Genomic DNA, 26,762 nt, shown 5'->3' with positions numbered 1-26,762 from the left:
ACTGAGTGATAGCTTCTTTACTACTCCTTGCCTTCCACACCCCACTTGCTTTTTTTAGGTGCAAGGCATTGTCTTAGAGAAATCTATAAGGGACCTCATCAGGCCAGTCTGAATATAATGGAGCTTCCAGCTAGGGACTACCTGGTAAAGTAAAGCCACAGCCCCTTTAAACTGTTTCTTAATCTGAGACTAAACAGGCAGCTGAGCAACACCTGAGCATTGTAAACGTAGGGTTCAGTGCTAAATATGCCAATTAGACTGAGTGGAGTCAGACAACTAGAAAGGGAATAGCAGTAGAATGTCTAGCATGGTGTTCTGCACTCACAAAAGAGGGATATTCCTCTTCTTCTTCCACTAACACCTACACCTTTGTGTAGACAGTACTCTGGAGAGTTGCAGGACAGCTGGAGAGCTTCCAGGGGCCAGCTACTATAAAGGCTATGTAACCCACACACCTCCTGGGTGTGGTGCTCTGTCCCATCTAGTGGCACCGAGACTAGAGAGAGATTAAGGAGTCTGTTCTACAGCCTTAGCTAAAGGCCACGTGGCTTTTAGCTCATGCAGTAGAGGCTCATGCACTAAGCTCCAGAGGCCCCAGGTTTGATCCTGCCTGCCAATGACTGGGGTCCATCAGTGCTACAAGTCTTGGAGAGCCCCCAGGGGCCAGTTACTATCGAGGTTACTTTTGGCTGTATCAGGCCTGTCTTTCTGTAATCAATATACAATTGTGCTATTCCTGAGGTAATGTGGTATTAGAATACACACATGCAGTTAGAAGCCCTTCCACCTTTCTGAATATAGTAATAGATGAGGTTTTGCAATAATGGACACTTGATTTGAAACAGGATGAAATATTAATATGTAAACTTAAACTATCTGTTAGTGCTGTTACAAAATAATTTTGGCCCTTGATGTATTTCTTCCTGTCACCTACTAGATATTTATATGACTGACTCATTAGTTCCTCTATTTATGTCCTTTTCTTTCAGATAATGTTACCAACTGCTATATTGCAAAATCAAGCAGAGCTCTGAAACAAAAAATTGGAATCTCTAATCAGTTTTTACTAATGTTTCAACAAAGTTCTTGTAGAAAATACATTGACATTTTGTACCCTCGAAGATTGCTTATCCACTGTTAACAATGCCATTATTGAAACACACATAACCATAAAAGCGCACTTGTTATCTGGCATATTCCACTGTAGTAGATTGAGCTCCTAAAGAAATGCAAAAATAAATATAAATTGTAAACAATAATGCAAATCATGTGGTGAGTAGATTTCAGGGATTGCTTTGTGAAAACTGATTATACATAAATACACGTGTGTGTGTGTGTGTGTGTGTGTGTGTGTGTGTGTGTAAAATAATATCACACACACACACACACACACACACACACACGCACACGCACCCCTTCATGAACTTGATCTATGGCAGAAACATCATAATTCCTTCCAGATTTTGTCTGGTGATATTCCAATTCCTGGTAAAGCTATGAATTCACTTTGAGTAGAAACTGGTCATCTTATACAGAAAATAGCTTTTTGGACCTTCTGTCTCTAAAAACTACCATTCATTTAAAAAGAGAGAGAGAGAGAGAAAGCAGTAATTGTCAAGAATTTTGCTTTTTAAGGAATTTGTAATATAGAGGGTAAGTGTGTGTAGTGGTGATTCTGTCTAGTAGCTGCCCTCAGTGATGTCTGAGTGCCTGCAATTAATGGAGCTGATCCTTTTAGTTCAAGTGTTAGGGGTTCAGCTTATGGTGTTGAAAGTCCAAGGTTGTGTTTGAAAGAGTATAGCCATGGTGTGACTGGTTCCCACCGGGGTGCCATTTGTAACTGGGGTACCACTCAGCCCGCCTGATCCACCAGCCTGGGCTCTCTTTCACACTGTGGTGCTGTGATAAGTTTCCAAGCTTGCTTTTTCACCAGCATACACACAGTATAGGGACACACACAGCTACAGCTTCACACAGATGCTGAGATTAGCTCTGCCTGGGATGGCTCAGCTAAGGCACCTCCTAGTTGCTAAAGCACCCCCCACCCTCCGAGTGCAAACCCAAATTATACTGTCTTGTGCTGCACAGAGAACTGTACAGTGTAAACTCATAAAATTCGCCCCCTCCCTTAATGTGGAGAGAGAGATGCAACAACTTTCTGCCCCAAGTTATAATTTCCACTCCCTGGTTTTAGACCAGTGGTTTTCAAACTGCGGGTTGCGACCCAGAATGTAAGACACTGGGTTGCAGCAGCTCTGGTCAGCGCTGCCAACCGGGCCATTAAAAGTCCCGTCGGCGGTGCTGCCTGCCTAAGGCAGGTTAGTCCCTAACTGTTCTGACACCACGCTGAGCCCCAGAAGTGGCCAGCAGCAGGACTGGCTCCTAGGTGGAGGGGCCACAGAGCTCTGTGTGCTGTGCCCACCCCGAGTACCGGCTCCGCCAGCCAATGGAAGCTGGGGGTGGGGGCTGTGCCTATGGATGAGAGCCACTTGCGCACCTCTTCCTAGGCGCCAGACCTGCTGCTGGCCTCTTCTGGGGCGCAGCATTGTCTGTGGTGCCAGGAGAAGCAGGAAGCCTGCCTTAGCACCCCTGCTGTGCCGCTGACCGGGAGCCGCCCGAGGTAAGCCCGTGCCCCAATCCCCTGACCCAGCCCTGAGCCTCCCCGCAATCCGGAGCCCTTCCTGCACCCCAAACCTCTCATCCCCAGTATCACCCCAGAGCCTGCACCCCCAGCCCAGAGCCCTGACCTCCTCCCACACTCCAACTCTCTGCCCCAGCCCTGAGCCCCTCCCATACTCCAAACCCCTCATCCCCAGCTCCATTGGGTCATGGGGATCAACAATTTTCTTCAACTGTGTCGCCAGGAAAAAAGTTTGAAAACCGCTGTTTTAGACAAAACAAAATCAAGTTTATTAACTACAAAAGAGAGATTTTAAGTGATTATAAGTGATAGCAAACAGATCAAAGCAGATTACCTTAATAAATAAACAAAACTGCAAACTGAGCTTAACATACTAGACAGGTAGGATACAAATTAGCAAATTCTCGCTGCGAGTGATAAACAGGCTGGCAGATTCTTAAGGCACAAGTTGCCTTGGCTTTCCCAGGTTTTCATACACAAGCTAAAAATCCCTCTAGCCTGGGATCATCACTTCCCACAGTCCAGTCCTTGCCCCTCAGGCATTTCCAGGTGTGGTGTTGTAGGGAGAGTGAGGACCCATCATGATGTCACTGTCCCCATTTCTATGGTACACAGTTCCTGGGGTAATCTTTGTGCTTGTGGGAATTTTCTCAAGAAGCCATTAACATTGTTTGGCCTTTTTACTGTTGTACCTGAAAGGCTGCTTGTGGGTGTTTTCAGCCTCATAACATGTTTCTGAAACACATACGTAGCCAACTTTATAACTTCACATATGACGATAGCTCATACAATCCAACGAGATATTACTGTCTAGCAGATCAAGACTTTTAGAATGATACCACACAAGGCATACTTTGTACAAAACATATCCTAATTACATGACAGTGGTGAATACTGGGGTGCCAGGGTGTCACACATGGGTTTGCTACACCTTAAATTTTATAGTACTAGATAAGTATAGGTGATGTATTTCACAATGACTCTATTTTATTGATTATACACTGTCACCAAAACCCACTCAGAATGGAGTGTGTCGTCTTGACATCCCTTCTGTGTCTCCTTCCTTTATCTAGTTACTTATATGACCTTCCTCACCACAGTATCTAGGCACCTTTCAGTCATTAATGGATTTTATCCTCCAAGATCATTGAGAGGTAGAGATATATTATCCCTGTTCTACAAATGGGGAACTAAGGGTAGATTAAGTGACTTGTTTAAGCTCACACATGAGGTCTGTGGTTGAGCGGGGAATCAAACCCATGGCTGAGTCCCGGGCCAGTGCCCTAGACCGTCTTTTGTCTATTAATATTCCTTGAAGGCAGACCTTGTAAGATTCATTCTCACGGGACAATGTGCAGCATAGATGGTTTTTCTTTTATCACCAACAGTTTCAAATACATCCCCCTGCGTCAATCTGGCTTCTTGTGCCAAAAAAAAAAAGCATAAACATTATCTTTAAAGCTTATCTGCAAAAGAAAAATATATATAAAAAAAGTGTACTGAAACACGTTATAATGGTATAAACACTTTTGCATTGACATTGAACTGCATCCACACAAGGGGGTTGCACCAATTTAACGGAATCAGTATAAAAACTCATTTAATTAGATTGGCACAAAACTGGGTATAGACCTGCCTCAGATTCTTTCTCTGTAAAACTTCCTGTCTCTGAGTGGAAGGCAAAACTTCAGCTACTCACTTAATGTTTTAGTCTTAGCACTAGCCCATGTCCCCATTCCAGAACTCCTCCACCAAAAGTCTACTCGAATGACAGTATGATGGTCAATATTGTGCACTTATAGGAAAGTGGGTCTAAATTCTGCTCAAGCATATATTTGGGTAAATCTGGAGTAACTGCACTGGTTTCAAAGAAGTTGCCTTTCATTTACACTGGTGTAATTTGGCCCATTTTGAATAAGTACACTGACATATATTTAAGACTCCAATGAAAAAAAAAGCGCAATCCAGAACCATGCCAGCTCAGATTTGTCTTATGTTTGCAGTGCTTTAAACCTAAAGTTAAAGTGCAATTTGAGTTTTTAATTGTAAAAGAAGAAATGGTTTCATAGTGAACTCTCTTTCCGTTCCCCCATGTCTAAAGCTTTATCTTGCATTATGGTCAGCCTTTATGTTCTTCTTGTTAGTACTGAAATGGAAATGATAGCAAAAAACTGAACAAGGAAAGGGCAAAGGGCAGGTGCAGTTTGATCTTCAACTCCTTTCTGTTTTGTTTTTGTCATATGGGAAATATTGTTTGTGTCCCTCAAACCTGGAAGCTTTAGCTCTAACCTGGGATGCCCCCAGTGAGCCCTGGGAAAGAAGAAATCACAAACAAGCTTTTTGCTAAGCAGTTTAGAACAGTGTTTCTCAAACTGGGGTCTGTGGATGCCTGGGGGTCCATGAGGGCACTCCAGGGGTCTGCTGCCCACGCTGATCAACTCCTTCCCCTCCCTCTCCTAACTCCTCCTGCACACCAGGGAACAGCTGGGAGGGAGAGGGAGGGGGAGGAGCGGGAGGAGGTGGGGCAGCGGTAGGGCCTTCAGGGAAGGGGAGGAGTGGGGGCAGGGCCTCAGGCTGAGTGAGGGACTTAGGGAGTCTGTGAAAATTTTAAAATCAAAATAGAGGTCCTTGGGTTGCTAAAGTTTGAGAACTGCTGGTTTAGAGAATCCACTGAGTGTTTAGTGTTGAACACCCAGTGCACTTTTCCTAATCGGATGCTTGTTCTGATGCTTATTGAAGTCAACATGTATCTCCACTGACTTCAGTGGGCATTTAATTAGGCCCCTGCTGAAGCCCAAGAAGAATGGAAGAGAGAGAAATTCTGGATCCTCTCCAAATCTCACTCCCCTTCCTTCTACACTCAATTTTAACACACTGTTTTGTGTCAATTTGCTGGATTGGCTGACCCCCATGTGTGCTTTGGTTGACGTTTTCCTTATTCTAATCAAAAATAGTTTTTAATTAATTTTTTTTAAATGGCTTTAATCTACAAACTGGCTTCTAATGGTTAAATTGCATAACACTTCTGTCCAAACAAATCTGAATGCAAGTGAGCAACTCTGTCTCCAGCAGAAGAAGGTTGCTGATAAGGTAGTCTGAAAAAGGCATCAGAGTTCTCAACCGAGTAGATCATTTTGTAAAACAAAAATAAAGGTCCTTTTGTTTTCAAAGTGGATGCCTTCAAGCCTGTTACACTGTTCTATTCAAATGTCTAATTAAAAATCTTCTGCATTTATATTGCAATTAGGAGACAATCATCCTGTCACTGCATTCTGTTCCACTGACATTCAGTCTCTTAAATCTGTCAAATGGCTGAATCTCTTGAAAGTAAGTGGTTTCCTAGAAGTAGGCATTTCTGTGGAAGTTCTTGTGGTCAAAGTATAAGGAACCATTTTAAACACTTGTGGCAAATGTAATAATTTACATAAATAAACTGAACAGATATGAAATAGCTTATCACTAGGTTTAAGAGTCAGTAAACTCCTTTGGGTACCTGCCACAGGAAGTTATAAAGGTTTTTATACAGATGTTAAGTGTGGTGAAAATTCTGATCTTTGCTACACCACTGTAAATCTTCATTAATATAAACAAATATCAGAGTGGTAGCCATGTTAGTCTGTATCTACAAAAACTACAAGTAGTCTGGTGGTACCTAAAAGACTAACAGATTTATTTGGGCATAAGCTTTCATGCATCTGAATAAGTGGGTTTTTACATGCAAACACCTCCCTCACCCAAGTCTATGAAATCCTTGAGAGCCTCATACAAAAATTATCTAAAAACTTTTCCTATGTGCTTTGTACATGTGAAATACTGCTTTTCATGGTGCTTAAGGGAAGTGAAGGAATAGGCATTTTGGGGGAGAAATGTGCTTTATTCCAGGATTGAATGTTGCCAATTCTTTTACACACTTACACCAGATAAAAATTTGCCAGTCTTTAATGTTTTGGGTTTAATTTTTTCCCCTTCAAATACAGTTTACAGCAATTTGTAAATCTTTAACTTGTGTAAATTACTTCCTTGTAAAAATTGTAGAAGGGGTTGGAATATGGTCTTCAGGGGAAAAGACATTGATATTTTTAATGTCAAATAATAGAATAATGTCAAATGTTGGAATAAATGTTCATGCAACGTGGGTTCAGTTTTTGTAATTTTAATCTATTTTTACCCCTTTTTAGAACAAACTGATTCGAGATCAAATTTAACTAAGGTAAATGAATTGTGCTAGATCCTCAGCTGGTGTAAATCTGCATAGCTCCATTGACTTCAAGCTATATTAATTTGAATCAGCTGAGAATCTGGCCCATTAACTTTAAAAAATATGTGAGAAGAAGCCCTAGCCTTTTTAATATAGCACATTTTATAAATTAAGAGACTCATTAAACATGAAGCTGACATGTTTTTGAATTCAGCAATACCTTTCTAATGAAACCTTTGTCCTCTTAAGGTGAGAAACCATACCAATGCGACTTTAAGGACTGTGAGCGAAGGTTCTCTCGTTCAGACCAACTCAAACGACACCAAAGACGACACACAGGTTTGTTGGCCATAGCTCTCTCCTCTCTAACATTCTTCTTAGCAGGAAGATGCATCCTTAGTTGGACTCCCGGATGATGATTTTTTACTAGCATTTCAGAATCATAGATTTATGCCTCAATAATTGAGCTTTTGGATTCTGCAAACTTGTAAGAAAACTCTCAAAATGAAACACTCTGCTCTCTGGAGTGACGTGCATGGGGTGGGAAATATTCTCTCTTTTGAACAAGGAACGATTAAACAAAATAAAACCATCTCCTAGTAATCTGATAAAAGTAATAATTTACAAACAATTAATGCACTTAATACTGTAGTGATGCTTATGATTTAAATATGTAAGGGAAAAACCTGCACTCACCCACGTGTGAGGCTCAAAAGGCAATGGAACTACTATGTGTTTGCTGTGCAGAAAGGAGGAGCAGATGATGAAGTGTACACCACACCCACTGCATTCTACAGAGCACTGCTCTGCATCCGGATCCCAATCCCGCACTTAGGCATGTGCTTAATTGTGAACATGTGCTTGAATCCTATTGACTTTAAGCATGTGGCTACACTGGCCAAAAACTCTGCACATAAGAACATAACATAAGAACGGCCGTACCGGGTCAGACCAAAGGTCCATCTAGCCCAGTATCTGTCTACCGACAGTGGCCAATGCCAGGTGCCCCAGAGGGAGCGAACCTAACAGGCAATGATCAAGTGATCTCTCTCCTGCCATCAATCTCCATCCTCTGACGAACATAGGCTAGGGACACCATTCTTACCCATCCTGGCTAATAGCCATTTATGGACTTAGCCACCATGAATTTATCCAGTTCCCTTTTAAACATTGTTACAGTCCTAGCCTTCACAACCTCCTCAGGTAAGGAGTTCCACAAGTTGACTGTGCGCTGCGTGAAGAAGAACTTCCTTTTATTTGTTTAAAACCTGATACCTATTAATTTCATTTGGTGACCCCTAGTTCTTGTATTATGGGAATAAGTAAATAACTTTTCCTTATCCACTTTCTCAACATCACTCATGATTTTATATACCTCGATCATATGCCCCCTTAGTCTTCTCTTTTCCAAGCTGAAGAGTCCTAGCCTCTTTAATCTTTCCTCGTATGGGACCCTCTCTAAACCCCTAATCATTTCAGTTGCTCTTTTCTGAACCTTTTCTAGTGCTAGAATATCTTTTTTGAGGTGAGGAGACCACATCTGTACACAGTATTCGAGATGGGCGTACCATGGATTTATATAAGGGCAATACTATATTCTCAGTCTTATTTTCTATCCCCTTTTTAATGATTCCTAACATCCTGTTTGCTTTTTTGACCGCCTCTGCACACTGCGTGGACATCTTCAGAGAACTATCCACGATGACTCCAAGATCTTTTTCCTGACTCGTTGTAGCTAAATTAGCCCCCATCATATTGTATGTATAGTTGGGGTTATTTTTTCCAATGTGCATTACTTTACATTTATCCACATTAAACTTCATTTGCCATTTTGTTGCCCAATCACTTAGTTTTGTGAGATCTTTTTGAAGTTCTTCACAATCTTCTTTGGTCTTAACTATCTTGAGCAGTTTAGTATCATCTGCAAACTTTGCCACCTCACTGTTTACCCCTTTCTCCAGATCATTTATGAATAAATTGAATAGGATTGGTCCGAGGACTGACCCTTGGGGAACACCTTGGCTCCAGGAAGCACTCCTTGGCTACAGGGTGGAGAATGTTGTAGCAATTATGAATGGCTCTGTGGCCTGAGTCTGGATTGCAGAATATTACAAGGTTCCTTATGCAAAGTCTGTTTGTTCAGTTTTTATCCTAAGGAAGACGGTTTGGCCCTTAAGAGATAATAGGAGAAATATGATGGACTTCAGCTGTGTGAAACTTTCCATAATGAAACCTGAAATCAGAGGAATCTTTCGGTTTAAACATAAAAACTAGCAGTTCATGTAAACTTTCTTTGGGTCTTGCAAACCTTTAATCAGAATGCTCAGCGGTGGCTCTTTTGGGGTGAGGAGGGATGTTTTTGAGACTGTTATATGGCTTCACTTAATTTTTTCCCCTAATATATATATGTTTTTGACAATCCCATGGTAGGTCTTCTGGGTTGAACAAATCCTTAAGAACCCATGTACAATATACATTGTTTAATAAAACTTGTTAGGTAGATTTTTTTTCAATCTGGTTTTACCAAATTGAATCCAAATACACAAAGCTTGAGGTGGAATGCCAGAGGTACCAAACCACAGGAACCAACAAATTAATAACTTTGCAGAGCTTTTCTTGATCATGACTTTTCATATTTTGAATCCTGTGATTAGTGCTTGCTTACACTGGCTGCAGCTGGGACACTTTATACCTGAAAGTGTTAACTGGTCTGTAGGAGAAAGATAGGGTTATGAAAGGGTAAGTTGTGCAGAAGCCTGATTAATGATCTTTGAGACCCGTAGGCGGGCAGTAGGGGAGGAGTAGTTACAGGAACTATTAAAAAAAAATTCCAGTACTTTGATAATTCAGAAATAATTGATCTCCCTGATCCTTCCCAAAAGTTGTTGGAATACAGGAATAGATTTGTTTTATCTGTTTAGGTGTGAAACCCTTCCAGTGTAAAACCTGTCAGAGAAAGTTCTCTAGATCTGATCATCTGAAGACTCATACCAGGACTCATACAGGTAAAACAAGTGCGTAAACTTTTCTTCACATTTATATTTCATTATTTATTTAAACTAAATAAATTTTACTGTGATTTAAATGTTTAGCAGGAGTCTTTGAACCTGGGCTAACATTTTCAAAAGTGCCCAAGTGACTTAGGAGCCGGAGTCCCATTGACTTTCAGTGCGACTTGGCTCCTAGATGCCCAAATCACTTTTCAAAATAGAACTTAGGCTCCTGTGTTACTTAGGTGCTTTGGAAAATGTTACTCCTGGGTACTTCATACTTTTAGGATATATCAGTTTGGCATAATGTATTTTGTCAGCTTTTGTGAAATGGCTTTAGTGATCTCAGTCCACAAACATCCACTGTGCATAAACTATCATCCCCACAACTGCCCACAAAGAGGCCATTTAGTGCCAGCCTCAGCAGAGGGGCTGTGGAGTTAAAGGATCCTCTCATCTCTACTCATGGCTCCTCTAGGTCAGGGCTGAGGCCTAATGTAAGGTATCTTGGGGAAGCTGGCATCACTGTAATCTCTCCTAAGGATAAAGACAGCAGCTTTCACCAACACTAAAGAGCCACACGCACAAAACCTAAAATAAAAACATGCCAAAATGTCCAAGGAACATTTGAGGAAACATAACAATGAAATTACAATAGATCTTTTTCATAGCATTTTAACTTGAACCTCATGTTCTGGGAGTAATTTTAGAATTATTTTTGCACCATTCTTAGCCGAACAATTTGATCTACTAACTTATTATATGAAAATCAGGATATCTTGCCAATAAACAACTGCCTTTCTAGAGTTCAATATTATTAGATACCTTAGTGCTATTTATAATGGTCTCAAGCTTTGAAATATGCCTCCACACTGCGAGACAAGGACTTGTAGAAAGTCCTACTCTCCCAACTAAGATGATAAGGACTTTTTATCTTCCCTTCCCTCCCACAAAATTTTCATATTTAAGATTTAAAAAAAGAATTTACAAAAATCAGAACTATTCGCCTGTAGAATACTGGCACTTTCCAGGCTGCATCCAAAAGAAAGTTTAAGACAATGTGCTGTGTCTTTCGTTGTCTACACTTTTATTGTCTGCAAATGGTAAAGGGCACAGTTTTAACCCCTGGTGTATGCCCGCTGATACAGTGTGAACTTGGCCTGAAATTGAGTGCATCTTCTCTAGGAAAAAAGTTGTATTCATAGTTAACATGACTTAAAATGAGGTAAATTCCTAGTGAAGACAAGGCAGTGTGTAGTTTTCACACAAATTAGTAGATTGCGTTAAAGGCCATGGGGGAGTGTAGGTTTTACCTCAACCTGTCAACATATGAAAACTACAAACTGCCTATTTTCACTAGAATTTTACCTCATGTTAGCTAACTCAAGTTAAGAAAACACCTTTTTTCCCCTAGTGAAGACAAGGCCACAAGCTCTGTTCTGTGCCTGAGTGAGAAGATCAAGAGTCACATGACTCAAGCAAATACTAGAGCCTGTGGCCCTACCGTCTTATAACCACAATGTGAGCTGGACCTGTGTCTTCACTGCCAAAATAGGTGGGTTTTTACAGCAAGATAGATAACTTAAGATGTCTCCCCAGGGATCTACATCAACAGAGCTATGGTGCACAGGTACTTTATTCCTTCCATGTAGCTAGATGAGGTCAGTACTATAGCACCCCACTTGGAGTTGACCTTAACTAGCTACATCAAGGCAGAAATTACAGTGCCTTGTCTCTCCAGGGATTTTATGGTAAGGTAGCTAAATTGAGTTAGCCATCTGACTCTAAAAAGCACAATTGTTTTGGCAGGGAAGACAGCCTGTAATACCTGCACAGGTGAGTGAGGAAGCGCCACCTTACTTCCTGTATTTCCCCCCATGACTGCTAGTCCTCCTCCTGAGCAGACAGGCAGGAGTGGGCAAAGCTTTGACTGTCTCCCCAGGGTGCAGGATAGTGCAGCTGATCCAGCATTGAAGGGAAAGTAATCTGCACCCAGTATAGGGCTGAAGCAATGGGAGAAGCAGATTTGTTTCTGAGGCAACACAATTACATGCTTCTTTTATGGAGGGTTTGTGGCAAAGCTACAATCTAGCCCATAATGATTAATTCACATCAATGAGGATGATTTGGCCAGTGCTGCTGAGAACTGATGGAGTGACTCTCACTTATATAAGTTTATGATTTTAAAGTATTTGTTAAGCTAATTAGACTTCAAAACCCCTTTATGTATCTATTTCACTGCTTTTTGAGGAAAAAAAACAAAAAACAAAAACACAAACCTACACAAACAAAACTTCACCACAATCCAAATTTCCCCTAGTGTGAATCTGGAAGTTTTGAAATGATCTGCACAAAAAGTGAGCCACGGAGGCAGGTGGGGTAGTGGTAGTTAGGAAAGCTCATGCCAACCCCAGAATATATTGACTGTCTCCCCAGGGTGCAGGATAGTGCAGCTGATCCAGCATTGAAGGGAAAATAATCTGCACCCAGTATAGGGCTGAAGCAATGGGAGAAGCAGATTTGTTTCTGAGGCAACACAATTACATGCTTCTTTTATGGAGGGTTTGTGGCAAAGCTACAATCTAGCCCATAATGATTAATTCACATCAATGAGGATGATTTGGCCAGTGCTGCTGAGAACTGATGGAGTGACTCTCACCTTACTTCCTGTATTTCCCCCCATGACTGCTAGTCCTCCTCCTGAGCAGACAGGCAGGAGTGGGCAAAGCTTTGACTGTCTCCCCAGGGTGCAGGATAGTGCAGCTGATCCAGCATTGAAGGGAAAGTAATCTGCACCCAGTATAGGGCTGAAGCAATGGGAGAAGCAGATTTGTTTCTGAGGCAACACAATTACATGCTTCTTTTATGGAGGGTTTGTGGCAAAGCTACAATCTAGCCCATAATGATTAATTCACATCAATGAGGATGATTTGGCCAGTGCTGCTGAGAACTGATGGAGTGACTCTCACTTATATAAGTTTATGATTTTAAAGTATTTGTTAAGCTAATTAGACTTCAAAACCCCTTTATGTATCTATTTCACTGCTTTTTGAGGAAAAAAAACAAAAAACAAAAACACAAACCTACACAAACAAAACTTCACCACAATCCAAATTTCCCCTAGTGTGAATCTGGAAGTTTTGAAATGATCTGCACAAAAAGTGAGCCACGGAGGCAGGTGGGGTAGTGGTCGTTAGGAAAGCTCATGCCAACCCCAGAATATATTGAATTGGAGAATGCTGGACCTCTAGCCAGCCCAGCACAGATGACTTCAGGCTCCAGAAACAGACCTGTACGTACTTAGAAAGACAGACAAACAAATAGAAAATCCAAGTTTATACTACTAATGATACAAATCTAGAAGAATAAAATTTCCAATTCTGTTCTGACCTGTGCCCTGCTCTGAGCTGCTGAGGACTTTCCTCCAGCACTCCTGCGCTGTCAGAAATGTGACTTGCTACTGCATTTGCATGCTGTGGTAAATTGAAGAATTGCTAAAAGTGCAGAAAGGATATTTTTCTATGTGGGGTCTGTTTGGTTTTTTGATTATTGATTTACTTAGGGGAGTGCTAGGAAAATATGGAGCATTCTGGCAGGGGCGGCTCAAGCACGGCAGCACACCGCGGGGGGCGCTCTGCCGGTCGCCGGTCCCGCGGCTCCGGTGGACCTTCTGCAGGCACGTCTGCGGGAGGTCCACTGGAGCCGCCTGCCACCCTCTCGGCGACCGGCAGAGCGCCCCCTGCGGCGTGCCGCCCCAAGCACACGCTTGGCGTGCTGGGGCCTGGAGCTGCCCCTGCATTCTGGGCCTCCAATAATTTCCCATTCTTTCTTCTCAGTGCGATATGCGAAGTCTACTTGGCTTGGAGAGCAGTGAGGAACTTTTTGAACCAGTTCGCTAAGCCTGAGGCTAAGCTCCATAGACCTCTTCTTACCCAGCTCATTAGGTTTTCACTGAGATGGCTTGACAGAGCCTATTGAAGTCACTGGAAATGAGTGACTTCCATGGGCATTGGATCAGGCTTTAAAGAATAACCACTGGTGTGCCAGGCCTATGTGCTTCCTTCAGGAATGTGCTGTTGCAAATGTTCAGCTTAATCTTTAAAGGGCATCTTTAAAACGTGGGTCGAGTGAGAAATGCCCTCATTTAGGGCCTGGTCTTGCAAAGCACTGAGCACTGAAGTGAATGGGAGTTGAGGGCATTCAGTACCTTATAGATCTGGGCCCATAGTTAGTTTCCTATTGAAAGGAGTTATAAAGAAACAAAATAAATGGTAAATGTTTCAATCCATCTCTATGCCAGTTAAACAGTGGGGTGTTTTTGTTAACAGGTGAAAAACCATTCAGCTGTAGATGGCCCAGCTGTCAAAAAAAATTTGCCAGATCCGATGAATTAGTCCGCCATCACAACATGCACCAGAGGAACATGACTAAACTTCAGTTGGCCCTTTAGACAATTCAAACAAATGAATAAACCAGATGGGACAATATGAACTACTGCAAACTCTTCCATCATCCTTGACCGCCTCTTTAGGAAAGCTACGGCTGTCTTCGCTACCCAGTTGAGACAAGTTAACTAAACCGTAGGATTCTGTTCAGTTTTGTCATCCATTTGGACTTAAAAAAAAAATTCTCATTCAATGTTAATTGGGTTTTTTTGTAACGTTGTTATGGAATTACAAAGACTGTTACAGTTAAAATATTACTATGAATTATAGTTACTTTTGATGGGTTTTTCTCTAATTTTTATTTCTACCTGAACTTTTCCAGGTGCAAATTCATTGTATCTTATTCAGTCAAACCATGTGTAGGGCATGTGTGCATGTCTGCTAAGGTAAGCTCTGTGCTTACTGCATATGTGCATATGGTTAAGTTTCCAATTTCTAATACAACCACACACTCCAAAAAAACACCTGAGACATTTCTGATAAGCTTTGTACTTCTACTGCCTAAGGGCAATTTTTTAAAATGTAAGATCTGATTTGAATTTCAAAAATCAACTTTAACCCCCCCACACAGTTTCTAGAGCAGCTAAAGTTAGATGAAGCAGTACCACTTTGCGCAGAAAATGAGAATCTTACAATTAAGTTAACTTGCTTTTAACATTATAGCATTGATTCCCCAAAACTGTATTTTCTCTGTTTAAATCTTTTTTATTTTTTTTGTACTGGTTTAAATTTATTCCATCATGAGATGCACAGATCTTCTTCTTACCCTAAACGGATTCCAGTCATTGTAGACATTTGGGATTTGTTTACAATGTAAACCACACTGGTTATGTGGTTAGCAAGCTGTATAAACTTAAAACTGAACTTAAATGGGGCTGGTCCAGGATCTCCATTAACAGATTACTCTTAAGATAAGTAACTTAAAAAGACTCTTCGTCAAGTATATGTGAAAAGAGACATTAGTGTGAGGAAATATATTGTTTCAGGGTTTTGGGAGGAGGGGTTTATTATTTCCTATTAATTGCTTGAAATTGTGTGTGTTTGTGTGTATATATATATCTGATAATGTATTGCTCTTAGACAACTAAAATTAGAAAGTGTATAAATATTAGATGCATCACTGTTCTGATGTTATTGCTGTTACAAATTATTGATAACACTAAGAATGTAACCTGCATTTTTCACCAAGCTTTCAATTAAAGCCCCTTCAAAGAGAAAAAAAAAATGAGTCCAACAGCTGTCTTGTTTCATGGCTGGTATTAGATTTCACATGCCATGTCCAATAGTTTCCATTTTTTGTATATAAAGGTACCACCAGCATTGATGACCACTAGTTAACCTGTCCAGGTCTTGACCACAATTTATCCATCTCACTGGGGAATTGTACTGGAAACAGAAAACAGTATCAGGTTTCATATGTTATAAAACAGTTGCTTCAATCTTTATTTTTTTCTTCTTACAATAGTTTGTCTCTTAGTGGGTTAGACCAACACAATGTCAGTGAAAACACTACAGCTTAGTAAAAAATCTTTGAAATAGAAAATATTGCCTTCTATAGAATCACATGTAGTAGTTGGCATGAATACCTTTTTAGCTTAGGAGGTCATAGGCTGGATACCAAGAAAGACTTAGACTTAAATTACAACTGTGGTGCACTAAATCAGTTGAGCAGGTTGAAAAAAACACTCATTCTTTCCCAGAAGGTGAAGTGTGAAAATGAGGATAAAAATAATGGTTACTTTGTCATCTGGCATGATTTTTATTTTGTAAATAAATACAACCTGATTTGGTGCCATCAGGCTCAGATTTTGACCTTGTAAAATTATTGTATCCTACTTCCCTTTACATTAACTATTTTTTAATCTTTCCAAGATCTTTTTTTCTCTCTTTAATGCAACACAATGGCACTCTAGCTATGTTAGGTTAAGCTTTTGGCAGCTGCATCCTCAAGAAAACGTAAGTTAATTCTTTAAGTTCTCTTTTTCACATGGATATTGCATCATTGTTCAGGGCCACCTGGGGGGGGGTGGGAAGTGGGGCAATTTGCCCCAGGCCCCGGACCCCACAGGGGCCCTGTGAGCCCTGGCCTGGCGGCGGTCCAGGTCTTTGGCCGGCATTTCATGGCGGGGGGCCCTTCAGTCGCTCCGGGCCTGAATCCTCTGGGCGGCCCTGTCATTGTTAATTACTGTTAGGGTACTGTGACTAGTTTATATCAGTCAGTTTTTATCTTTTGCTGCCAAAAGACCGCATCTCTCTGGAGAAACCCATAACGTGTGGCAAACATCAAATATTTGGAGCGAATGGTGGGTGTAAAACTATGCAGTATTAAATAAATAAAACAGCCCCGCCTTGTCCTCTGGCAACATTAAGCATTAGAAAGAATGTTCTCTGATTTACCCAGTAATGTTCTCTGACTACAAAACAGGTTGTTTTTTAGTCTGCACCCAAAAGAGAGATCTGCCAGATGTGTTTTTACTATAAACAAAACAAAAAATCCAACCTCAAGTTATGCCTGCATTAGTCAAACATAAATAAAACTATATCCCTGAAATGTAACCAAAACTACAGTACAACATGGCCCAGACTTTCAGTGTCCAGAAACGAGGTGTGTCCACAGCTTTCCTCCTGTAGTGAATTGCAGGGCAAATAATAATAGAAGGATACACAACTGCATAAGCAAAAAATGAAGGCTGGGTTGATGGGGGGCTGAATATCTGTTCCTTTGTGTTTTGACTGTAGCCACTTTTTCTATGAAAGTGCCCCTTGGTACAGTAACCTATGATGTTCACCATATACGCAACATTCAGACTGCAATGAGAATAGTGTTTACATTTTGCACTGTTTTTTATTTCTAGTCTTCTTACAGTCTTTGTCAAAAGAGGACTTTTATGTCCTTTCCTCTTGTTATCGCATTCTTGTTCTAAAGATTATATCAGACATGTACTCTTTTATTGAGGTGCTTTACTAATTGAATTGTACAAATGTAGTCCACAAACACTACTTCTTAAAGCATGCAGTGCTTCCTCTTGAGCCACACAGAAACTGCTCAGTGGTAAGTTTCTGTGAGTCAGCCCTCTATTGGAAAGATGGGCAGCAGGGAGGCTGGAATCTATATTTTAGGCATGTTATATGTGGCCTGAGGTCTCTGGAAAACTTGTCAGTGCAACAATTAATTGAGAAAATCTTGTATGCATCTGCCTTGTGTTCTTAAACTGAAAATAGTGAGTTGTATTATTTTGACCATTTTCTATATATTTTACTGTGCTTAGTTTAGCATTCCTGCTATGTAGCTTCAGTAACTCCTGGAAGAAAAAGTAGCCATCCACCATATAGTAGTGTGTTACTACATGTTGGTCCGAGAGAGACAAGGTGGGTGAGGTAATATCTCTCTTACATAAAATGAATTCACAATTCGCTGCCATTCCATTTATTTGGTTGCACTATGATGCAAACTCTATACAGATAGTGGTAAACAGCATAGTCTCTCCTATTTCTTATTTCATTTGCTGAGATCCAGGGGATCACTTAAATCTTTTTTGAAGACAGCTGAATACAGCTAAATGTGGCTTTCTTTTTTGACAAGAAGTAACTTAAAATGTCCTGTATTTAATCACACTATCATATTTTTGGGTAGCATCTTATTCTTTCAGGCTATGGACTATGGTAAATCAAGATGAGGTACAAATAAGTTTTCATTTTGCTGGGACTAGAGTACAATTCTGAATAATCTAGCCTGTAGTCATAGTTACATCCATCTGAGAAGAGACAGTAGAGAGGAATGAGTTTATAGCTATTTGCATGTCTCTCTTTGGGCCAGGTAAAGTGTATGTATTTTTAGATGGTTCTACAATCATCTCTATCTGTTTCAGGATGCCAGTAGAACTGACTTCATTCCTCTACCAACCAGCCTTAAAAAGACAACTGGGGCCTGGAGATATAGGTCTGTACTTTGAACAAAGGTTTTTTCCTCCTGAATAGGCACTGGTTAAACCTCATCTTGCCAACTATATTCAGCATATTGCCTTTCAAACAGGAACCAATGTGAGTGTGTCAAAGAGGGCTGCTGGGCTGGGTCAAACATATTAGACTCTTGTTCAACAGGCTAGTCAAGCTGCACATGGACAGGGTGGAGCAGGGGGCACCCAGGAGCTGGTTGCAGCTCCCAGATTCAGGGGTGCCTGAGCCTGGTACAAATTAGGGTTGCACAAGGACAACCCTCAGGGAAATTGCCAGTGGAGAATTGGGAGTAGTTCACTCCTCCCTATCCTGGCCATGCCTGCCCCAATGTGCTGCCTTCTTCCCATTATGTCATGGGTCATGGGGGGTGGGAGGGCAGAGGAGGGAGAAGCTGCTGGCTCAGGATGTGGTGGAGCTGACTCCACCAGTGTTCTACTTGTGGGGAATTCTCCTGCACAGTGGGAATTTTCCACTGGTCATCTCCTGCTCGCTTAAGGCAACTTTGCATTGCTTATGCAGCCCAAAATGGCATTAGTGGGTCAGAGAATCTGGCCCTATGAATATATATATATATATATATATGTGTCAAGACCCAGGGGATTGACCTTAGTTTTATAAAAGAAAGAACTTTTCAAGATAGAAGATGTGAAAAAAGTTAGAACTGGGAAGGAGTTTGATAATATGGAACTGGTCACAATAGTGATGAGTAAATAATAAAATTAAGAAAAATCCCAACCAGAATGAGACCATCTAAAATTTAGACAATTAAGAGGAAAACCAGGAATGCAGCCAGAACTATTCCACCCCAAATAATAAATACAAGGATAAGTTGCCAAGTGAGGTCAAAGAAGCAAATGGGAAAGTGAGTTTAAGAGACAGCAAGACACTTTTATGGGGAGAGAGGGGATTGAAGGATACGGTGACAAAACAGGGGGGAAGAATTGAGATAAACTTGGAGGACAGGCTTGGTGGGCCAAGTGGCTCTATAATTCATAGTGCGCCTGTGAGTTGCAGGAGTTCTGTAAAGTAGCTGAGAAGGCTATCGGACCTCTGGAGGAGCCTCACACACATGTCAAAAAATGTGAAAACTGAAAGTAAAATGCCAGAATGGTTTGAAGGGAAGATGAGTCTCACAGACAGGAATTTGTATGCTATCAGCAGCCCTGCTCGTTATTGCTGCCTGCAGCCTCGTTAATGCAATGCTTATGGCAGACTCACTACAAGAAGTTAGCATGAAAGCACAGACTTGGTGAAGAATTTCTACCCATGCAAGTGGGTCTTTGTTAGCTTCTTTGTCCATGATGTGGGGAGCGGATTGAAATACCCTCTTATTTTAGCATATCAACTTTTCTTAAAAGACTAAGAATGTCTGCAGGACAGGAAAGAGCACTATGAACTAGAAGATGCCCATTACATGTTTCAAAGTACAAGGAAATAAACCTTTATATAAGATTATCATCTTCATAACATCATTCAACCCAAAGGGTCACAAACCACATTGTAAACAGAGCCTGAACCTGCTCCCACTAGAAATTATGGCAAAACTCCCATTGACGTAAGTGGGGGCATGGTTAAGCCTGGTGTTAATGGACTGATCATTAAGGGCAGCAGCACTCTCTCAGACACAGCAGCACTCTAAAATGGTTTACATCAGGAAGAGCACATCCAGTTGATACAGGTAAGTACATTTAGTTAAGCAGAATGCAGTATTGGAATTTTACCAAATATTGGAATTGAAATTTGACCAAAACAGAAATGGTAACTTACTCCTTCAAAAAAGAAGACAACAACCAAAAAAAAACCACCAAAAACCCATGAGTACTCGGGACCTCTGTTAACAGGATATCTATTTAATTTTGAACTTATTTATTATTTGTATTACAGTTTCACCTAGAATTATTGTCAGGGCCCCATTCACAAGGTAAGCACAGTACAAATAAACCTAGTAAGAGACAGTCCTTGCCCCTAAGTGCTTACAATCAAAATAGACAAGACAGACAAAGCATTGGCGAATGAAAAGATTTTTATTTTTCATGGTGTTTAATGGCCAGACTTTTAAAAATGCTCAACATCCCACTGGAAAATCTGGCCTTTAATGACTTGCCTAAATTCATACTGGAAGAGTATCATCCAGAATTGGACCCATATCTCTTGATTTCCAGTCCCATGCCATCACCTCAAAGCCATCTTTCCTCTCATCATTTGCAGTTCCAATTTTCACATCATCGCTATCAATCTGTTGCTACAAAATATCAGCAGTATAGCTATTCTGAGTTTATCATGCCAATTTGTTTAAACAGATTGAGAAAATCTTCTAAAAGTGTAATATTACAATTTAATAACAAAGGTGAATATTCAAAAATATACTTCTCCTTTGTATTTTTCAAAGGACTTTATAAAGGTAGGTATTCTCCCTGTTATACCAGTGAGGAAAGTGAAGCACAGAGAGATTAAATGACTAGACAAAGGTCACACAGCAAATCAGTGGCAGAGCTGACCCCCCTCTCCCCAATTCTGTACTCAATGTGCTGGACTTCACTGACTCTCAAGGAAAGGTAAGCTAATATTTCTTTTGGTATGCAAAGGTTTTGTTTGTTTGTTTTTTAAAGGAACTGAAATACTTGAATAAAAATATAGCTTCAAAGAGAGATTTTTCATTCCTGGTAACAGAATGCCAAATATCTTAATACTGTTACATCATTGTTTTTCATCTGTAACACGTTGTTGACATTTGATTAACTGAAGTTTTGCACAGCAGTAATCACTACACTACACAACACACTGAAGCTAGACAGACAATACTCACTAATGTCACTGACTAAACAGAATGTGTTAAGAGAGTAAGTTTCCAGAAAAATCTAATACAAATCTGCCTGTCATTCCCCTGGGTCATAATAGTGCTTGATGTAGTACTAGAGGATTGAAAAGAAGAACTTCCCTACCTCCTAGGAGCCATTGTGAGGGGAAAATGCATTAAATATGGTGAGGTGCCCAGATACAGTTATAATGGAGCCAAAGAAGTACCCAAGAATAAAATGGGATAGATAGTACTGGTTTTTTGTTTGTTTGTTTTGTTTAAATGTTTAGGCTATTTCTCATTGACTTTTTTATTTTCATTGTGCACAATATGAATGCAATGTCGAGATATAACATTTTAAAAAGCATGACACTAAATTCTCCTCCTCAAAAATCTCTGCCTCAGGTCTCCCTGGAAAAACTGCATATACCCTTGGGCAACTACTAGTACTATAATAATTGCACAAGTTTCAGTGGATTTCTGCCTATGAAAGTCTCTCTTTTAAATCACTGAAGCCTGTAAATTAAATGATAGGTCTGGCTGCATGCTAAAGGTATATCATATAAGGCACCAATGGAGGATTTTAATCCATCAAAAGGTAAGTAACCCAGCCTAGCAAAGAACTAATTTTAGACTAGCAAAAAGTTAAAATGTTCTTACTTATGTATAAAAACCTTTTAGCTACTAGATGGCTCACCCCAGATGATTTATTTGCGTTATGAACTATTACACATTACTGGGAATACAATGTACATACAGGAAACTCAATCAACTCTTAACACATGGAGGAATTTACTAACTTGAAACAGAAAGTTACAGCTCTTACAATGGAAGAATCAGAGCTGCATGATATTGTATAACACATTCAGCAGCCTGAGCTTGAATGCTTATTATTAATTAATAATGAAATATTATAAAAATTGGAATTTATTTGGTAGTTACACAGACCAAATTTTAAATATGTTGGTTGGTTGTTTGATATTTGGTGTTGCCTAGAAGCCAAAAGCAAGGATCTGGGTAGGCCCCATTGTGCTAGATGCTGCATGCATATATATATATAAAAAAAAATCCCTTCCCCAAGGAGTTTACATTCTAAGTATGTCCTGCAATCCTTCAGTTATCCTGAGATGGAAAGAGATGAAGATTAGTGTTGCTTCTTTTAGAAGGAACAATATGAGGTATGTGACCATTTCAAAGCGCTTTAGAGTGCTTAGCACCATGATTTGCACTGACTGAAATGGAATTCAACCCATTAAATCCCTGTGCACCTCTTTGAAAACATCTCTCTAATCTTTTGTGCTGTCCTTGGAATGAAGGGAACCTCCTAGTGACTGATTTGATTTCTCACCCTCTTGTGATTGAGCTATGGGAGTTCAGCACAAGTGTGATGCAGACTTCCCCCATATGAAGACACTTTGGGGAGCATGAACCACATTTTATGATACTGAGGGTCATCACACAGGACAAACAACCTAACAGTCTAATATTCCTAAGCTGTATAAATTCCTGATGTCTGCTTTAGGCAGAATCCAAACACTTGTGTCAATTCTGTACCATGCCCCAGACTGCCAAAAACATTAATATAAGCATATTTATCTGGGCTGCAGTGTGTTACAAGAATTCATTAGGACAATATGTGATATGGTGCTGAAACAGAAGGCTATGTTTCTCTGGTCGGAGATGAGGAAGTCTAGTCCCTGCTGAACTTTTACAACTGATAAAGACAATGTCTGCTGGCAGTATTCATTTTTTACTGGGCCATCTGCATCTAGTCAAGGATAACTTGACTTTCTGAAAAAGCCATTCATCAGAATCAACCCTGTACAACTTTCTCTTGATGAGTAAAGCAATACAAAAGAAGGCCAAGATGGTTAATAAACTTCTCTGGGAGCAAAAGGTCAATACTGATGTAAACAAATCAGTGTCATAGTACTATACAGAAGCATTGAAGTTTCCTGTGTGTTTATATGGCTGATGCCCCGTTTCTTTTTATCAGTGTTTATCATTTATTTTGCTCTGCTTTAGCTGACCTATAAATCTTCAGAAGAGCGTTCTTTATTTTCTTAATTTTGTCATCTTTCTTATCAGCTTTTATCACCTATTTATGTCCAGTACATTTGCTACTCTCTGCTGCTTGATGGCAACACGTGATTAGAGTTTTGTTAACCTCTTGGTTCTCACTTGAGCCAGAGCTGTCTAATAGTTATGTCTTCTGAAATTTCCAGTCTTCTAAAGCTGAATAAACTAGAGGAGGGTTTTTTCTATGCAATCTAAACACATGGAAAAAGTTTTGAGTTAAATTAGTGCTCTTGAAAGATGCCAGCCTTTATTTATCCATAGCACAAGTAGGAAACAGGTAGTAGCAGTAGCAGTAAAGCACTGTTTCACTGCAGTGCTTTACTGATGTGCCTCAACTCTGTTCTGGAAAGTTCATTTTTAGGGGGTGAGATAGTAGGCCAGTCTTTGGCCTCTGTGCTTAGGCTGCCAACAAGTGTAATCTGCAGATGCAGTGGTTGTGTGTGTTGATCATGTGTCCACTAGGAGCTGGATTGAAACCACAATACTTACTGCACATAAATCACTGATCATCCATCAGATGGTACCAAAGTTCTTTTACTATTAGCCCCTGGGCTAACTCAAACACAGTGATCCTAATAGTGAAATACTCCATAGTCCAATGTAATGCTTGAAACATTTAGTACCCCAGTGATGATTATTTTAACTGAAATATGCCATACTCAGATTCAAAGTTGATTGTGCTGAAAACTTAAAAATGATTAACATGAGATGCATCATTTATATTTAATAAGGGCCTACAACCTGGACAACAGACCCTCATAATGATTACACAAGCCCAGATCCTCAAAGGTATTTAGGTGCCCATCTCCCATTGAAATCAATGGGAGTTAGAAAACTACACACCTTTGGGCACATTATTTGTTGGAACTTTGTATTAATGGTAATTGGGAGAATCACACTGCAAATCAGTGAATCTTGTGAGTTATATAATTATTAGTATGACAAACCAACAAAACCACTGCAATTTGTAAAAGGTGCATATGATGTGGATAAAGCCCAGTAAAAACTGCTTGTGTTTGTCCTACTTGAGACCTGCAAGGAAATATTTTTAGCCCAAAGAAATTATGTTAAAATCCACACATACACCCTCAGTATCACCAGCCCCAAGAAGTCAATAATCAGGCCCCCCAAAATCATGCTATTGGTTTAAGAATTAGGATAATTTGAAATAATAAATGATAGGTTCTTTTTATTGCCTATTGATTTTGAGGCTTTTCGGTTCGTGTGGATCACATTTTCAAGCTTTTCACCATGAGCACAGGACTAGAAATTCACTTTTAAAACAATTACATCTATTATTCTTTTGAAAATGGAAGATTCCAAGAGCTGGTGGCTTGAAGAAAAACACCAGCTAGCACGAGATTTGCAATAAAATCACCCATATTGGCTACTACAGTGATAGGGGCCATATAAGATATATAAATTAAAGGGAGGAAGGTAAAGAAAAAGACTGGGACTTACCTGAGTTTAATAGAAAGCTGCTGACAACTGTTACAGCAAAGCTCTGTAAGAGATTTAATAGTTTGCTAATAGATACCATTTCAGTAGATGGCACTCAAAAACATACAGCATTGTTCCTTGATTTTGTTGGACCAATAAAACTTCTTATTGTACACTGCAGAAGGCTGCTTGTGCATCACTCTTTACATACAGGTAATGGCAGGGGGTGGGGAGCTGCAATGGGGGGGTGCCTCAGGGCAGAGGTGGGGGAGCTGCCATGGGGTGGGGGGTGCCTCAGGGCGGGGGCTTGGGTGGGGGAGGGCACAAGGTAGAAGTTTCGCCTAGGGCGCGAAACATCCTTGCACCGGCCCTGGGGTGCTCCGATCAAGAAATATAATATGAGGAGACTGTCCTCAGTGAACATATTTAGCACACACTATTGTAAAAAAAAAAAAGAATAGAGCCTGTGGGTGTACACTATGAGATCTCTGCCTGCAGACACGCTCTGAGAAATAGCCTAAATATGGCCTCATGCAAAGAGACATCATCCAATTTATTGGACTTGTCACAGCCAGCAGTGGGTAAAGGGAGAGGTTTCTAGACTAAATGGAGCTACCGGCAGAGCACCTCAAAACAAAGGGTTATATCCTCAGCTCATGTCAATTGGTATAGCTCCATTTAGCTGGTGTAAACTGGCATACGTCCATAAAAGGAATTATGCCAACTTACACCAGCTGAGGATTGAGCCCAAAATTTAGGGTTACAAGAACAAGACTACAGGAGGAGGTTTTGCAGGAGATTAAGTAACCGCTGCAATCTGTGCATTAAAAATATACAAGGTCTGCAGACTCCTGCTTGGTGCAGAAATGATAACAGAAGAATTTATCTTTTTGCTAGAGTAATAATAATTAGTTCAGATGAACCCGCGTACCTTTGTAGGTTCGGTTGGTCGGGCATGGTATTCTTTCTTTCTACCTATCCTAAACAATTATTGAATTTCACCCTACAGGTGACTGTATCTCACTGTTGGATGTAAAATAAGTATTTCAGTTTAGGAGCCCTTTGTAAATTCTGCAGCTTAATTTGTTAAGGGCATAATTCTCCAACCCTTACTCATGTGGGTGGGCCCACTGAAATTAAAGTGTAAGGATTACTTGCATTGGCAGAGGTTGCAGAAGAGGGGTTTATGTTTGTGACATGCCTTGGGATCTTTTGGGCCGAGAGGCACTTTATATAAGAGGGTTATTATGTTTGAGCTGGGGCCTGCATTTTTCTATCACATTCACAATTCTGCTAGACTATTTATTTGTATTATATTTAAGTGTTTGTCAGACTAAAAATATTTCTCCAGAGTTATAGATCCTTTTAAAAAAATTAATTCTTCTTTTTCTCTTCTTCCTTAATTTCAAGCTTGCATCGGCCATAAACAAGGTCTATACTAAATGCCCAGGCAGATAGTATTTTAAAGATACATTACATAATTATGAACAGCCCAAATTATACATACCTTTAATTCCATCTAAATGCTGTGGATGATTTATATGGCTAAACATTATTATTATTTATTGCATGTGACTGTGTGTTTGGTGCTGTACAGAACCAAGAAGAAAAACATTGTTAATGTCTTAATATAACAGCTGTGAATTCCCTCCCTAGCACATACTAAGCCATTTATGTGATGTGGGGGGCTAGGTGTTAAACTAATGTGGCTTTTGAGCTGTTTCAACACTATTTTTATTAAGAGCACACACTTGGCTGTAATATAAATTACATTTCTAAGGTAGTTCTACAGAATCATTTTAAAAACCATTGAATACTACACAGACATTTCAAGAAATTGATTAAACCAGACATTAACCCAAAGAGATAATCACACCATGCTATTTTCTTTACACCATGCAAACCAGAAAAAGGTATTGGAAGAGTCTAATTAGTCAGCTGATGCCCACCACAATAGGGAAAAAAAGCATTCTCCAGAACATGTGCATGAATCTACTAAGGCGCTATTTAAACACGGCTTTGAATGGTGCTCTGGTTTGGTAATGGGCTGTACTCTAGATCATTTTAGCTTTAGGTTGTTGGCTCAAATCCAGCCCTGGACAACAGTAATCAAAAGTTGTTGCCATGAGGTATATGTGTGAAATGTGCTTGGTGGTCTAAGTCCTTTTTCTCAATAGACAAATGTTCACATCACAAAAATCTCAATAATTACACT

The 26,762-nt window shown here is 40.2% G+C and overlaps 1 protein-coding gene across 5 annotated transcripts in view; it reads left to right on the top strand.

Annotated features, from left to right (window-relative positions):
* The window catches only part of WT1 (WT1 transcription factor), a 137,082-nt gene extending 121,552 nt beyond the window's left edge, over positions 1–15,530 (top strand). For 4 of the 5 annotated variants that reach the window (XM_039536348.1, XM_039536347.1, XM_039536346.1 and 1 more), the window contains 3 exons: positions 7,089–7,178; positions 9,761–9,853; positions 14,158–15,530. In XM_039536348.1, the coding sequence (XP_039392282.1) occupies positions 7,089–7,178; positions 9,761–9,853; positions 14,158–14,279 (305 nt within the window). In that variant the 3' untranslated portion in view covers positions 14,280–15,530. The remainder of the gene's footprint in view (positions 1–7,088; positions 7,179–9,760; positions 9,854–14,157) is intronic. The other variant, XM_039536345.1, reaches the window with a different exon arrangement.
* Positions 15,531–26,762: the final 11,232 nt, after the last annotated feature.

The sequence above is a fragment of the Mauremys reevesii genome, linkage group 4 (assembly GCF_016161935.1).
Source record: "Mauremys reevesii isolate NIE-2019 linkage group 4, ASM1616193v1, whole genome shotgun sequence".
Classification (NCBI taxonomy): domain Eukaryota; kingdom Metazoa; phylum Chordata; order Testudines; family Geoemydidae; genus Mauremys; species Mauremys reevesii.
This window is presented reverse-complemented; position numbering and strand designations above follow the sequence as displayed.